The sequence below is a fragment of the Curcuma longa genome, chromosome 3 (genome assembly GCF_044706935.1).
Source record: "Curcuma longa cultivar G26 ecotype Majalengka, Jawa Barat chromosome 3, ITB_CL_G26_1.1, whole genome shotgun sequence".
NCBI lineage: Eukaryota > Viridiplantae > Streptophyta > Magnoliopsida > Zingiberales > Zingiberaceae > Curcuma > Curcuma longa.
Window position 1 is genome coordinate 5,110,882 of NC_133863.1, and position 16,727 is coordinate 5,127,608.

Sequence of the window (16,727 nt, forward strand, 5' to 3'; positions counted from 1 at the left end):
ATATATATATATATAATATTTTAATATTTGATTGAAAAAGGAAATAGACCTGGCTCGGGTCGGCTCAGACACGGACAGGCTTGAGGCCAGTAGCAGGCGGATGGCTTAAGTCACGGCCCGTGCCGGCGGTTGGGCCATCTCCCTGTTTTTGCGTTATCCCGCCCCCTTCCCTTTCCGAAGCGTCGTCAGCCCACCCGAAGCACTCCCTCTATCTCTCGATCTATCTGCGAGTATCGGCGGAGCCGCTGTCCCTAGCTTTCCGCGCTGCTGCGCGCACGCTTCCGTGCTCTGCTCGTCTGCGTTGCCACCGTCACCGCCGCCACAGACTTCCTCCTCGGCAGCAGAAGACCTTCCCTTTTCACTTGCTTTCGGACACAGCATCCTTTCCTTCGCTGTATTTTTACCCGGAGGTCATATGCCATAGCAGTTGATGGGCTTCGATTGAGTTGGTGTACATTGGGAAGTTGGTTCCCAGATCGAGGTAGTGCAGAGGGTAGCCTCCGTAATCTCTGGATTTCGTAGTCTCATTGATAATCTTAATCGTCACAGTGGACCTTTTGGAGATACAGAGGTCAAAATAAGAGATCGCTTCGTGCTATGGGTGCATGACTATTGCGTGTTGATTGAATTTCAAGGTGTCCGAGCCGTGGGGTATGTAGATGAGTCGGTGACAATCTTCTGCGTCGAGGGTAAGCTGGAGTTATTAATATTGTGATCATCTTAATAACTGGCTCGTTCAGCAAATTGAAATGCTTGTTATTATGTTGAGCATTAGAAGTTCTTTAGAGTTAATATTTTGTTTGATGATTATTATCTATATATATATATATATATATATATACATTATATTAATTAATTAATACTTTGTTTATATTTATCTTCAAATACACTAGTGCTAGTTGAAGTGTATGATTATTAAACTAAATAATAGTAACTATGATAACATATTTGCAAATTCCAAATTTACTCTGCTTGGATGCATATGCTCGAAAGCAATTTGTAAGGGCCAAGCACAAAATGAATAGCTTTATAGGAGTATATCACATATGTGGAATTAGGCATTTATAGTATTTTTGATACTGGTGGTATTACTAAGTAATAGTCAGTTATTTTTCATTGTTTGCTGCTCTGCCTTTTCATATGCTCATAATTTTAAAAATTAATTTGTATAATTGCGTATACAAAATAATTGAGGCATTGTTTGCCAATATGTCATCACCAATTGGATTGGTAGACCTTCAACCAGAGGTCAATCAAGGACCTGATCAACCAATGTGGGGTTTGGAAATGTTGTTTGTTCCTTGTCACCTGGTGGCTGCTTTCTTCAAAGTTACTAATGCCTGCTTTTTCAGTTACTGACACCAAATCCATGTATCTTTACCGATTAACCAATTTCTCGACGCTGGAGTTGATCCTAAAGAAATACCACTTCCTCATGAATTTATCTTAAATCGGAACCTTTTGGCTCAACTTTATCCTAGTTTTGCCGAGGGAGCAACCCCCTTTTTCACCTTGAATTGGTCAAAATACGCAGAATTTCTGACTTTTCGTGGAGGATTAGACCCAATAACAGGTGGTCTATGGCTAACCGATATTGCACACCATCATTTAGCTATTGCTATTCTTTTCCTGATCGCAGGTCATATGTATAGAACTAACTGGGGCATTGGTCATGGCCTTAAAGACATTTTAGAGGCTCATAAAGGTCCATTTACCGGGCAGGGCCATAAGGGACTCTATGAAATCCTAACAACATCGTGGCATGCTCAATTATCTCTTAACCTCGCTATGTTAGGTTCTTTAACCATTGTTGTAAGTTGATTTTATAACCAAGAAAAAACATCAGTTGATTTACCTTTCGCCATTTTCTTAGGAATTTGCATCTAGTGGGTTTGTCTAACATTAAGTTGTAGGCCCATGCAAGAAAATGGGGGAAAATGCTATAAAACATGGGAACAACCTTAACTCAATGGCGTTGGAATTTAATTAAATAGTAACTACAATTTATTAATGCATCTATTCAAGGATATTTTCTTTGGTTTGCAGTTGGCTTAGTTTGTCTAATGTGTTGGTGTAAAGAGCACCAGAATCGAACTTATGTTTTGATGTTGGCAAAGGTTTAAGGTTAAGTCTTGATTGTGATCTAATGAGCTTGATCTAGTGTGCAGGTAGCACAACCAGAAAAGTCCTAGTTGGAAGCTAAGCAAGGGAAAGTCTTAGTTGAATGTTAGGAAAGGGAAATCCTAGTTAGAGACTAGGCAAGACATGTCCTAACTCCTAACTGAAGGTTAGACAAGGAAAAGCCCTAGTAGGTCAGTTGGACCATGATTAGGTAAGAGAAAACCCTAGTGGGTCAGTTGGACCATGGTTAGGCAAGGAAGTCTTAGCAGATCAGGGACACCAGGTGTAGGGACCTTATAGGGTTTGGAGGACTAAGATCGAGTTGGATCAGAGACTGGGAGTCGAAGATCAGAAGCTAAGCAAGAAACCTAAACGGAGTTTGGAGGATCAAGGTTTGACAACAGGTAAAATCTCCTAAGTGGAGTATCCTTTTATAACAAAGGATGGTGAGGACGCGATCCCATTAAGAAAATAGTAGGCATCGATCCGAATTAAGGTTTCACTGGAAATCCTAAGTCGAGATCGGGACAGTTGTAACTACCTAAATTTGCTAATACTCTTTATCTATGTTGTGCTAACTCTGTGATGCAGGAAACTTTAAATTGGCACGAAACATTGGATTCCGGGCGCTTGGATTGGCTAAATACAACCCCCCGCATCCAGATGAGTTGTCAGATAATGGTTGGGCAAAGTACGTCGGCATCTAGATGTCCGGAAGGGATCTAGGTACCCGAGAATGGATAGGTCATAATCAGATACGCTTCGTCCAACTCTCGCCAGGTCAGGAGTCCAGGCGCCTGAAAGGGTTCTAAGCGCTCGGGGATGGATAAAACGCGATGATAGCGGATCAGATCAGATCAAGCTGGGGCGCTCGGAATGACTTTTAAAAGAAGTTTCAACCAGCACTTTGAGAACAACAATTTTCACTACCTCATGCTCACGTTTTGCTCTAAAATTATGACACAATGCCAAAGTGTTGCTTCGACAATTGCGCTTGAGTTTTAATTCCTTGTCGGTATTTTTTGTATTAGTTTTTCTTGTCTTTTCGTGCCTTCTTTTGAAAAGGATCAGTAAACTTGTTACCGGTTTGTATCCTTTGTAAAAGGCGAATCTCCTTCTTCTTTAAGAAGGAGGACATTAGTATATTGCCCATCAGAAGCGGTCGTGTGGCCAACAACCCTTAGAGTAGTAGTCACAGGCTGTGAACTAAGTAAAAAAAAAAAGTGTCTTCTGTTTTGTTTTTCTTTACTTCCGCTGCCAACTTTGATAAACAAAATAAATTTTACAAAAGTGAGTGAAAAAACAACGCATGCTATTCACCCCCCCCCCCCCCTTCTAGCGTGCTCATTAATCCTACACAATGTCTTTCTTTCAGGACTAAAAGCATCCAATAAATGTTTAACGAGTTAATCTAATGGTTGAATTATTATATTTGGATTTGTCTCTTCTTTTCCAACTTCTTTCAATCTGCCTTCTTCATCAATTTGATACGAGTATGAAAGTTGCTTGTCTTCCTTCTCCTGTTCTTCTTACTGGCAGATCCTCGATCCCTTCTTGCTTCTTTTCTTTTCCTCTTTGTCTTCCTTGTTAGTTCCTCCTGGTCTCTTCTCCTCTTCTTCCAACTATTCCTGCTGAGCTCTATTTATACTCTTCTTCTTTCCTCTCTCTCTTCTTGTCCATATAGTTTCACCATTGTTCACAAATTTGAATCTTTTGTTTACGCCATCCAAACCTTGTTTGGGTTCATGTTTTTGGTTAAAACCTCATCATTTATCTCAGTCTACTTATGAATTTTCTCTCGCTTCCACCTTCGTTTCTCTACCTTGAGCACACGTGATGCTATGCCTCAAACTTGCCCAAATTTTCATTTGGAAGTTCTTCACCTCATTTGCACGGCCATCAAACTCATTCCAGAAGCAATTTCACTCTGCTTCGTCATTATAATGGCAACTGGAAATTATGCTCTTCTTTTTTATTGTGGAATCTTTTTTATCCACTGCTTGTCAAGTTGCATTAGTCTTAAGGGAAAGAATATCATTATAATTTTGGGCATTCCTTGAAAATGTTGATGCAATATTGTGCTTCAAATAAAATTCAGATCAGACGAAAGCTGATAAAGTAGGCTGATTAATAATCTAGAGATTGGCGACATTTCATTTGAATTATTTATTTAACCTATATACGTAAGACTTACAGTGTGAAAGTGCTTTGTTGATTATCTTCCAGTCTTTGCTACTTCACACTTTTGCATGCAGTTTGCCAATTTGCTGTTGGAGCTTTCACTAAAATTCTTTCTTTATCCTAGTGACTTTGAAGGACCTGTTGATGATTTGTCATTTGAAACAACTAAATCTTATGCCATGGACAAACAAAACCTTGAAAAAAGCATCTTTTTGGAGCTTGAACGGGAGAATCAGCTAAGACTTAAGGTCTGATCGGTTCATAACTTGCATCTACAACTTTTAGCTTTCTATCTTGATTCTTGACAACTGAACTAATCACATGAAGCACACAGCTACATTATTAAATTTCACCAAACGTGTGTTTCATGTCATTCCTATTTTCCAGAATTCAAATAAAAAATTATTTAGCATATAGTTAACCAAACTTCTGGAGAAGTTCACTTTATATAAGAATTCTTATGTGTCTTCATGAGTTGCCATGCCTTTAGCCATGCTTCCTAGTATATGCAATTACATTGCATCTCTTGTATGTGCTTATACAGAAAACCAGCTACAATATGTTACATGTACAAAGAGTTTAACTAATCCAAACTTTATCCAGTTTGGCATGCTGAGTTTAATTAATCCAAACTTTTGGCAGTTTGGCATGCTATCTATTGTCACATGTAACAGCTAATGGAATGAAGCCCCAAAAAATTTGTAGCATAGATAGCTTACATGTTGCTTCTAGGCTTTAAAAATGATTTCCATGATTTCCCTTCCCAAAGTTTGTTGTTCTAACATGTCACATACTGTAACTGTGAATGATGACATCCCAAAATCCCCAAGATCAATTGCTGCCCTCGAGGTGTTATTGTCCCTTGAGGAAATTGTTTCTGTTAAAAGTGCTTAATTCTTTCATTGCTGTCATCTACTCCACTTCTTACTATTTGTACATTGTTTTGTGTCAGAATATGCTATCAGGATGCATAATTTATGTGGCGAAGTGTTAGTTAGTCCTTGTAGCAGGTGATCATGTAAGAGGTCATAAATCACCAAAAACCTATATCTCATGGGACCAAGTGCTCAATCAATAGAAATCCTATAGAAAAAAGAGTTTTCTAGTGTATATTCATGTAGTAAAAGTGTGAATAAACTCTGTCAAAAGAATATCTTTTTCTCTCTCTTGTTTTTTTGGTTAAATAGCATTTTCGCATCCCTCATTTGTCCCACTTTTCAACCTAGAGCCACTTATCATGGTTTTAAAACCGTATAGGTGACCTGTGGTTGAGTTACTAAATAGTGCATATGTGCCATGTGAATCAACAATTAATTCAACTTAGTCGAACAGAATCATCGTGATCAAAAAATTTCTGTTGAGAATTTTATCAAATAAAAAATGTATTAAAAAAATGCAGCCACTAGGCTACTAAATAATCAATAAAACTGCAAAGTGCAATTGGGCCACTATTTTTGAAAGTTCACCAACAAAGACAACATTAAGTATTTAAACAACTTAAATTTTGATGTGCAGACTTTGAGTATTTGGTAGGAAGCATAATTCTTGTTGAATTCCTTGCAGGCATCATATTCCTCACTCTCTTTATTTGAATCAAGTAGTGATATTTTATTTTAAAATATGTGGTATAGGTATAAGTAAATCTCAAGTTTATAGAGAAAATCAATTAGTCCTTGATGTTTTTGTCCTAATCTTTCTTCAAGCCTTATGCTAGTATGATCAATCATATTTTGTTCCAATCCTTCGAAATAATTATTCCTCAATTATTATTTTTTTAGGTAAAAGTTGTTTTTCCTACCACTATGTTAATTTTTAAAATTTCTATTAAGTCAGAGATAAACTAGATCAATGTTAACCATCTAGCTCATAATGAGATGATTCCATTTCTTGAATATGTCATGTTGTCTTCTAATAAATGAATTGTCTGACAGTCTCTGGCTTTTTATTGGCAGCGAACTTTTTTTTGCTTGCTGATACATCATATACAACTTTTTTTTGCAAGGGGATAACCAGTAGGCATCGTAGTCCAGTAAATGTTAATATAGTTCATATTTCTATTGTTTTATTATCATTTGATGCTGATGATTAAGATTTTAGGAGGAACTTAGGTCCAAGTTAGCGGACTTGGTTGCATCTCAGAGAAATGAAATCAACAGATCAGCTTCTGCCATGACCCAGATTTCAAAATATGTAGAAGTAAAACAGGAGATGGATAGAAAGCTCGACAAACAATATCAAAGAAAAATGTATAATTTCTTTCCATCTTTTTGCTTTTTTTACATTCTGATGCTAATTGATACTTTTGTACAAATTGGTATGGGTTAGTAATATGTAGTCAATATCACACTTGTTGCATGTTTTTGCAGTTTCAAAACCATTTATTTTTTATAACTTCTATTCGTACCTTCTACTATATGCATTCTTTCAATGCATTCATCTTTTCTTATAAATGATATACAAGGTCCATAAATCCTTACAGGTTCTGGACCTAATTCTTAATATAGTTGGGCCGACTTCTTATTGAAATTCCATCAGTGCAAGGGTTTTCCATAGAATAATCTTATTGTATGAAACAAAGATACTCTTATCCTTCAGTACAGTCCATAATTTTGTCAGTTTCTTGAAGTTATGAATATGAATTCAGTTTTACTGTATGAATCTTTTCCTCTAGATAACACGAATCTAGTACCTATTGTTAAATTGTTGCAAAAAAGGAATTTTTGTAGTTTAATAGAACTGAACATTGATTCTTTTTTGTAAATCTCATGTCCTTCATTCATATACACTCTTTAACATTTGGGAATAAAGAGCAAATTGCCTATTACATAGTAAGCCCTATATGAACCAGAGGAAGAAGGTGCTTTTGCGAATACCTCACTTTATGTGGTCTGCTCAGTAATCTTCTTTGATGGTTGCCTTATAAATGGAAGACTTATGTTCTATTAACTTATTACTAGTGTTGATTTTCCTCAAATGAGTGCTTGTTTTACTATGTTAGCTATATGAATTATGATGCTTACATCGGATTTCATATCTAACTCAGTCTGATCTGGAGTTGTCACAAAATATCCTGTTGGATAAAGTTTATTTAAATTCAATCCGAATGACTATTAAGCAGGCTTAAATTCTGTTAGATTTGTTTAGGTTGGATCTGAGTTATCTTAGATTTTAGAATCAATTCCAGTTGAAGTCATGCTCATATTTGATTATGATAACAGAAGTTGGCCCTGAAATCAAGCAGTTGGCATGTTCAGTTTTAAATTAACACACTGATTTGTAGGGCACCTTGTCGAGCTCATTGTGTTATTAGGTGGATTTTTGTTATCCCAGAGCCAAGAATAGTCTCTGTTCCCTGTTTGTGTTATGTATTCTCCCCTTAATTGGATAGGAAATATGAAACTTCTAGAGCTCGCTATTTTTTGTTTTCTTAACTATTGGGACTTTGAGGATGGGAATGCAGTCCTTAAACTTTTGGTCTCAGCTAATTAGTTCAATTTGTTTCAGTGCTGAAATGCTTGATAGTCACTTGTCTGCTGTTCAAAGGGATCACGAACAAAGATCTCTAATTGAAGAAAGGAGATTAAGGGATGATGCTGCTTTTGAAGAAGCCAAAAAAAGGGCCCTTATTGAAGAAAAACATCGCCAAGAAAAAGCTAAAGCAGAAGCTGAGGTTTGTTTGCTTTGATCCTAAGATGCTACCAAATCATAGGTTTATTTTTTCTAAATGAAATTTTAGTAGTTTAATTATTGTTTTGCAGGTGCATTAGGTTTCTTTTGTTTTTCCAAAATAGTAAGATCTATTTTTGTGATCCTTTTTCTCACATCTTCCATCCAAGTACTCGGATCCCTAGTTCTCAAAATACTAAGTTTTCTCAGTAACCACCTGACTACCTCGTCCCTAGGGGAGATCCTAGGGAGGATTTTTTTTTCTCCATACCGGTGGGGCCGGCTCTAGGGGGCCCGCTGAGGTGTCAAATCCACTTTTTTTTTCTGGGGAGGATTTTTTTTGGGGGGTGGTATGTTATCTCAAAATCTGGCTAACACCATAATATACAATTAAATTCTTTGTTAAATATCACTATAACATTCATAAACTGGGAAACACAACATATTTTGTTTGGTGGTTAACTGGTATAAGCCATTGCAGATGGAATCATGCTAATTGCCAACTGTGTTTATTTCCTGCTTGTATTCTTCTTTTGTAGAATTTCCATCTGCCGCAAAGGTAGGCAAAGTAGTTGAGCAACAATTGATGCCGGCTAACAATGCCATAAGCACTTAAACTTCATGTTGGTAGACTCTCTTAAGACATTATTATTGCTGTACTTCAGTATTACTTCTTCACAGTAAATTACGGCACATCTGTATAACATAGTCTGACATCTAAAACATGTGGTGTGACAGATAAGAATTTAGAATGTTTTTCTAAAGATATAAGGGCTTTGAATGTTAAATGTGGAATAATTGGTAGACCAATTTTTGTTCAGGCAAAATTGAAGGCTGCAAAACTGGTTGAAGAAGCAGAAAGGACAGCTATGGAGGCTGCTCAAAGAGCAGCCAAAGAATCTGTTGAAACGGAAACTGTCAGTATTAGGGAAGCTGCTGCTTCTGAAGATGCAAGAAAGAAATCTATGGACAATGATGATACAAATACAAAGGATACAACTTCACTTTCAAAAATGCCAAAACAGCCACTGCTGACGGATGGTAACTTATTTCTTTGATAAAGTATGCCTGATGAATTTATTAGTTTGCAGTTCACTATGTGTGTGAAATCGTGCAACTCTTATGAAAATGTACATTTGGTATCTAAGTAAGAGATGGTTGCTAAGATGACAATATCTGCGACAAGAGTATCCTCTCAAACTGTGGTTACTCTTGTCAGGCAAGTTTGATCAGTTAAGCTAAGACACATGAAACAGAAGCTCCTACTGATGCTACATTCTTGTTTCTTTTCTTGCTAGATAGAATCTATATTGGACCATTGTGGTGGTTTCTTTCACCTTTTGTTGTTAAATTAGTGAGGATGTTTCTTGGATTACAACAGTGTAATTTTACCCAATTTATTTTTTGAATTAAACATAATTTATCTTTACTTTTCATTGAAATGAGAATATTGTTTGGAAATGGATATATGCTGTATCAGTTTGTAACTTTGTGATAACTGATCTTGCTTTGCCATAAAAAACCAATATTATTTCTGCTGCTGATGGTGACTGATCTTGCAAGAAATGAGAATGCTATGATGCTAGATTTTTGTTTCATTGACCTATTGTATTAGACTATTAGTTTTGAACATTTTTCTATATTTGGTGAATATCTGAACTAATTTCACTGGAAGTCAGTTGTCACATGAGCAAATTATGATGGCAGGGATCAAGGTTTTGGCAACTGATGCTGCACTGAAAGCAGAGATCAAAAGACTAAAAATTTATAATGAAGTGACTGAGATACCCAATCTTCCTTCTCAGAAGGTACCCTATAACTATCTATTAAATTAGCAATGGTTCAACAATGTGATGCTTTAGCTTTATTCTACTTTACTGCTTGACTTGGTTTCACATTTTGGAAGTCTATGATCACATGCACTTTCTGTCTTCGCAGAAATATATGATATAATGGATATCTTGCGTTTATTCTTATGGTAGGAACTTGATAGACGTGGGAGGCAGATCTCTAAAATCCTAAAGCAATTAACTGGAACTATAGAGAATGTCAGGTAAAGGAAACCTCTGGTTTATTGAGCTGGTTTTTTTCCGTCTTGTATTGCATTTTCTTCAGTTAACTACATTACTGGTAGCTGCTTCACTTGTGGGTGGTTCATATTCTACAATTTTTTAAAGAAAATTTTGGGAGTATTGTTCTGGTAGGCTGGCAGCATTTGGTGGAGTATAGCATGGAAGGTTCTAGACGTAAGGACTATTTATTGTGGTTCTTTACAAAACCTTACATAAATAAGCTGTAGGGTTGAAAAATAAACCTTGATTAGTGCTAATAAGTATAGAATCTGATTGATTGTCTAGAGTTAAAGGACAAAATCTATAATAATTTTTATTCTAAATTGTGCATATGAAATGCCACTAATTCCTTTGAAAATGCTTTTGGGAAGCTGAGGACGCTGATTATTAAACCAAAAATAAAAAGGCATTGTGAATTTGAATTGCTATTTCGAAAGGATTGGTCAGACAACATAGGGATGCTAAAAACTAACTTAAGAATAGAATATGAAGTACCGGACAATTTTAAATTATATTTTTCTTTAGTGATAATAAATTACACAAGTAGAGTTATTAACTAAGGATATATTGCTTTATGTATGCATGTATATATTGAGCAGCTCTTTCTTTGTTCACCTATTGCTATAAGTAATATAGTTTATTGGTTTATCTGTTAGACTGTCTGTGTAGGCTTTTTCTTGTGGTGGGCTTGCTTATATCTCATGATAAGGTATGGTTGGATCACCCACTGTCAGTGGGTAAATAAATGTTCTCCCTTCAATCTCATCACTGTTTCTTGGCATTGGAACTGTCTAGCTCTTAGTTTCTATTCCTTTGAGTCTCTCTCAACACTAATGCATCCTATTTCCTAATCCTTTTTTTCCACTTGGTATGGCAAATTTTTTTAGTGGCTTGTCCTGATATGACTTGCAGGTGAGCAAGACTTGAGCATGCCACATTTAGCTAATCATGTTAAATAAAAATTTGACATGTTTAATTTGCTAGTGGTCTGATGGCCTTCCTAACCCACTTAATTCTGCGTTGTTATTTGACATGAGCCAACCTGATTATTTAATTTGATTATAATATAAACATTAACTTGCAACTTGTCTAAATTTAACATTTTAATTTATAATATCTGATAGAACCGTGATTCAAAGGTCATATGACAACAATTTTACCGTTGCACACATGGAAACAATTTTACCGTTGCACCAAAGCTTCCCTTCAATGTAATGGTGTTGGCATGTCCAGGCCATTCTATAAAAAGGTGGATCTGCCACCTCAGTGGCCCCCTTAGAGTCTACCCCACGGGTATGAAGGGAGGTAAATTTAGGTACACAGGCAGGAGGCGCAATGTCTAGACCATTCTATGATTGTACATGATGTGAACCTTTAAGTTAGTTTGTCTTTGTGACCCCAATGTACATGACGAAATTATGTGATGGACACGTGTAAGCCAGGACTATATTTTGATTTTCAAGTGTGCTTTTTGAGATTCATTTGTTGATTCAGGTAAGAAAGTCAAATGGTTATCAAAATAAAGATTTGACATAAACTACCTGAAGAGGTGTAACAGTTTTTGATGATTGATAAAGAAGTCAAAATGCACCTTGGTTTATCCTTGCACTATGGGCTTTGTCTGAACTCCTCTCCTGGAGCTTCTTGATTTGGGCCATATGGTTTGTGACTTATGGTGTTCTGCAGAATGGCTATAAGCCAGTGACTTAAGCAGTTGGGATGATGGATCTTAGTGGCAGTTGTTTGCTTGAACTGGTATGCCATGAGTATTTCACTTGGTCAACTTTTAGGGATTTAGAGGGAGAACCCGCTAGAGCTTTTTGTTGGCATGTTCCTGGTTGCACCAGTTACATGAAAGTATAAGAAAAGCAGCATTCCTTGATAGTGTTAGTTGATAATCCCATGAAAGTTTGGGACAATTGTATCTCATGTTGATACTGTAAAGTTGGGCTTAATAATGTTGTACTTGAAAGAGATATTGGAGTCAAAGTGGAAATGCTGTATCATATGGAATGCATTTTCTTAAATTCTTATACATATGGATCATCAGAATTACTGAGCAACCTTAAAGTTGACTCACAATATTCTTTTTCCTGCTTTTGCAAGCTCCTCTTAGACTCCATGAACTTCAGTGTCTTCATTTTCAATCATGGATACCCTGTACCTGTATATTTTCCATTTTAAAAACTTCTTTGACCACTGTATTATAGTACTTCATCATTCTGCATTCTCCCAATGTGCTACTATTGTTGGAGCCCTTGTGAGTTACATGTGAATAATTTTATTGGGGTAAAAAATGTGAGGTGTGAATAACTTTATTGGGATGAAAAGTAAACTGCTAGGACAATTTATTTGGGAGCTATAAGTGCAACCTTGCCTTAAAGTATGCAGATCGTTGTCTTGGGCACATTCGTCTATATTAAATTTATAGTTTCACTCAGTTAAATTATATTCGACTATTTAATTATAGTACCAATCCTGGAAACAGCCTTGGCGCAACGGTAAGGTTGCTGCCATGTGACCTAGAGGTCATGGGTTCAAATCCTGGAAACAGCCTCTTGCCAAAGGCAAGGTAAGGCTGCGTACAATGGATCCTTTCCCCGGACCCCGCATGGCGGGAGCTTCGTGCACCGGGCTGCCCTTTATTTAATTATAGTACCAGTGCCAAACCATTTCATTAGATCCCATTATATAAACTTACCATATTTGCATTCATTAAGAAAACTGTTTACTGCATATTTTTTCCATTTTGATTGGCTGAATTATACAATTCAGTTTTATTTCCCCCCTAGCTTGAGTCTCATATAATTCCCATCCTTGTCAAATTTATATTCTTTCTCAGTTACTTCTGTAAATTGGTTGTTAGCATCTATTTGAATTTATTTGGTTCCTTCAGTTCATTTTCCTATCAGACCTTATGTCTCAATTTAACTTTTGGTTTTAATTGCGCACAGAACAAAAAAAGATGCACTTGTTAACATTCTATCAACGGATATTCCAGGCTGTCCCAGCTCCATTTCTGCAATTATGTTTGCAAAACAGGTGCACCCATGGTTCTGGTTAGCCTTTTCATTGACACTAGCACTTTTTATAGTAAATCCCTCTTGGGAGCTAATCTTAAAGTTGTGTATAATTACCAATAATTAGAACTTATAATCACTGCTCAAATTTGGTACAAGTCATCCCTTCATTGTTTTCTTGACTGCCCAAACGAATACAGCTCACACACATACACTATTCACCTGCCATACACATAGGTAAGTTTGATTGGTTGAATGCCGTCACCTCTCCAAGTGTATTTCCACATCAATGCTTGTTTCCCACAACAAAGTTAAGCTGCTTCACCTCAACATATGTTGATGACCATAACTTCTGCTGTTGTCAACAAGGTCCACAAACCCTTAATAATCAGAGCATCCACAATGCAAGGGCGTTATAACGCCTTCCACCTCATTAAAGCGCATGGGGTCCACTGCCACATACTCGTTATAACAACATACCTTTTTCATCCACATTCCTATTAACGTTAATACTCATGGGTCCCACCATCCACTCAATTGGCCGTTAAAAAATAGCCATTAAAAAATAACTGTTAAAAAATAACCATTAAAAACTAACTGTTTTATTTAATTTTTAATTTTAAAATATATATTTTTTAATAAAAATTAAAAGTTAATAGCCGTTAAAAATAACCATTTAATAAATATGTTTAATAAAAATAAACAAATAAAAAAATTTAAAAAAATTAAAAAAAAAGCATGCGGGGATCCTTTAACGCGTTCAAAGGATTGAACGCGTTAAAGAATTTTAACGCCCCACATTGCTGTGGGACATTATAACGAGGCATTGAACGGGCATTTAACGCCCCGTTGCAGATGCCCTCATCACTCATTCATTGTAGTCATTGCGCATAAATGTTTTCATATATTTATTTATCGTGTTGCAGACACCATTCTCGCCTCATGATACGATGCTTTCTTTTTCATTAGAAGAGATGATTGAAAAGGAAGATGACAAGAAATCCAATGTTCAATTCCCTAAGAACCAAAAGGAGAAAGAAGATACATTACTCACTCATTGGAAGGGATGACTAAAGAAAGATAATGAAGAAACTAGAATGAACCAAACTGGTTACGTAATTGTTCCTTACACTTGGAAATGACAACCTAGGAAACTTGTTAACAACTCATTTGTGTTGAGTTTTTCTTTGTCGAAAAATAATGATGCAAGAAGAATTTAGTTATTTAAAATTTTAGAGTTTGTAAAACTTTATTTTGGTAGATCCTTAGGAAAACAAGTTAATTTAGGTAGCTTTTTTACTTTGGCAATTGTCTTGTTAGAGAATAGGAGAATTATTTCTAGTTTGATAGAGTTTTTTTAGTTATAAATTGTTTCTTTCCTGAAATATTTTAATTTATTTCCAGTTTTGTTTGGTTGGAGTCTTTTAAATGGACACTAATCTTTCCATGTCGATTATCTCTCAGTTTAATAATGTGCATTTTCTTCTTGAGCTCTGGTCTCTGCATGAGATTGTTGTTTCCTAGTTCTGCCTCATGGTGATTGAGGTCTTTCGGTGATCAAATCTTTAACATTGCGTCTGATCCTTGATTTGAATTAAAAACCATACTTCTAGGCTTCTGGCATTATGTTTGTCTTGTCATTTTAAATTTAATGTATGCTTTCAAAGATTTGTGAGATTAATAATGTTAACTTTTAGGTGATTGCATGGTGCGGAGACTCAACTGGAACTTTTGACAGTACTGTTTTTGCATGTGGGCGTGTCATTCTTTTAGTTACATCAAAGGTTGGTACACGACTTTCCTTTTCATGTGCTAGTTGCTGGTGTGATTATATTCTCTATATTAATTGATGCCCCAGAGTGCATGCCTATGGACTATTATACATGTTTAGTTGAACAATAAAATCAGTTTCATTCAACTTTATATTCGTTTTCATGCAGAGTGGAATATGGAATGAAATTTACATACACCATCAAATTATATGAATTGGGTTTTTGCCTAAATGCTTGCCACTAGTTTTACTAAAGAATAGTATCTGACCATGTAAACCACCATACGAACCATTATAGTTTTTTGTAGCTAGCTTTTATTAGTTTTGGTTAACTGATACTGGTTTAATCTAATACATTTTATATTAATTCCCTTCATGAAAACTCGTTCCTGTTTTTATCTTTAATCTATTTGGTCTGATGTTTCTCCCAGATTCCAGATGTGATGGATTTTCTGGTGGCTGAGCTTCATAAAGTTTGCATCTATAGTGTTCCAAAATATTTGCAACCATCAGACGTAAGTTTGTTATTTCCTTCTGAACAATTGATTGTGCACTCTATGAATCTTGTTTTTCTAGTTTAGATAATAGATAGTTTCCTTGGTATTGTTTTAATCTTCATTAGAATTTCAATGGGGGTATTAATTTCATTGTATGATGCACTCTTAGTACTTGAAATCCTTGCCTTTTATCATAAGTTCTGATAGTTTCCTTGGTAGTTTTACTTCATTAGAATTTCAATGGGGGTATTAATTTCATTGCCACATATCAAATTATTTTTAATGTCTTGTGCATATAATACTAGATGCAGTTCTTTATGGTCTCGCTTGGAAAATATTTCTCCTTTTCATTTACTCAAACTTAATTCCAGCAAGCATTACAGAACGATGACTACTGGAAGATGATTGGTTACCATGAAAAAGATGGAAAAATCGAAAGTTCTGAGAGTTACCTTCCAATCATATGAAACTTTATGCTGCCATAATTCAGGTTTACATTCATCTCTTAATCTGGCTGCTGTTTGTATGTTGATTTGAAGTATATATTCTGAAATCCACAGTAAACTTTTAGCCGTAGAGAGAGGAAATAACAACTCAATGCCTACTAGATTAGTTCTGATTGCTGATATTACAACCTCCAAAGACTTGGCTTCTAGTTATCAATCTTTTTTATATATATGTTTTTCTTACATGCCCGATTCATATCGATACAATGCATCTCATGTTAATCGAAACATCTTTTATTCTGTAGACAGAGATTGAGGGTATCAGAAATCCTCATGGCTTAGGGAAAGGATGGTCGTGGCTTGCAAGGTTTCTGAATGCCTTGCCTGCAAACAAATCCACGGCTTATGCTTTGGAAGCTTTCTTGAAGGTTAGTAGACTTCATATTAACTTCTATTTATGCGTATTTCCAAGTTCACGGGCTAATAAATCGGCCTCTTATGGTAGCAGATGGCAGGCTTTGCTTTGTACAGAAAATACAAACATCAGTTCAAGAAGATGCTTGATGTTATTTCTCGAAGCTATTTGCCTGCGGTCAGACTCAAGGAAAAAGGAGATAGGAAGATCATTGAAATCGTCAAAAAACTAGAACAATATTTAGAACATGAAATGTTTCGAAAGGAACCTGATGGATGGCGTCTCCATGATGGCTTGTTGTCAAAGGAGTTGGTGTAATGTTCAACTGTTTTGTTTCATTGTCATTCGACATTTCATTGTAACAGCCCAATTCCATTCTAATAATTTTTATTTTTATTTTGAGGCGGCCACACGACTTCTTTATGAACTACATGCCAATTGTCACAGAAAGCTAATGCAGATATTAACAGAATTCATTTGAAGCATGCTAAGCTTTTGTTGGAATACATTTTAAATGATTTCAACAAAAGGTGACAAC

At 35.9% G+C, this 16,727-nt stretch overlaps 1 protein-coding gene across 1 annotated transcript; it reads left to right on the forward strand.

Moving 5' to 3' along the window:
- Positions 1-1,209: 1,209 nt before the first annotated feature.
- On the forward strand, positions 1,210-16,619 carry LOC141823119 (mRNA export factor GLE1-like). Its single transcript, XM_074710389.1, is given in 16 exon segments — positions 1,210-1,279; positions 1,640-1,705; positions 2,713-2,807; positions 4,377-4,550; positions 6,400-6,548; positions 7,807-7,972; positions 8,790-9,009; positions 9,676-9,776; positions 9,951-10,021; positions 12,995-13,082; positions 14,758-14,844; positions 15,263-15,346; positions 15,700-15,781; positions 15,784-15,818; positions 16,080-16,202; positions 16,283-16,619. Coding segments are annotated over 16 exon segments (1,836 nt in total). The 3' UTR covers positions 16,508-16,619.
- The last annotated feature ends 108 nt before the right edge of the window (positions 16,620-16,727 follow it).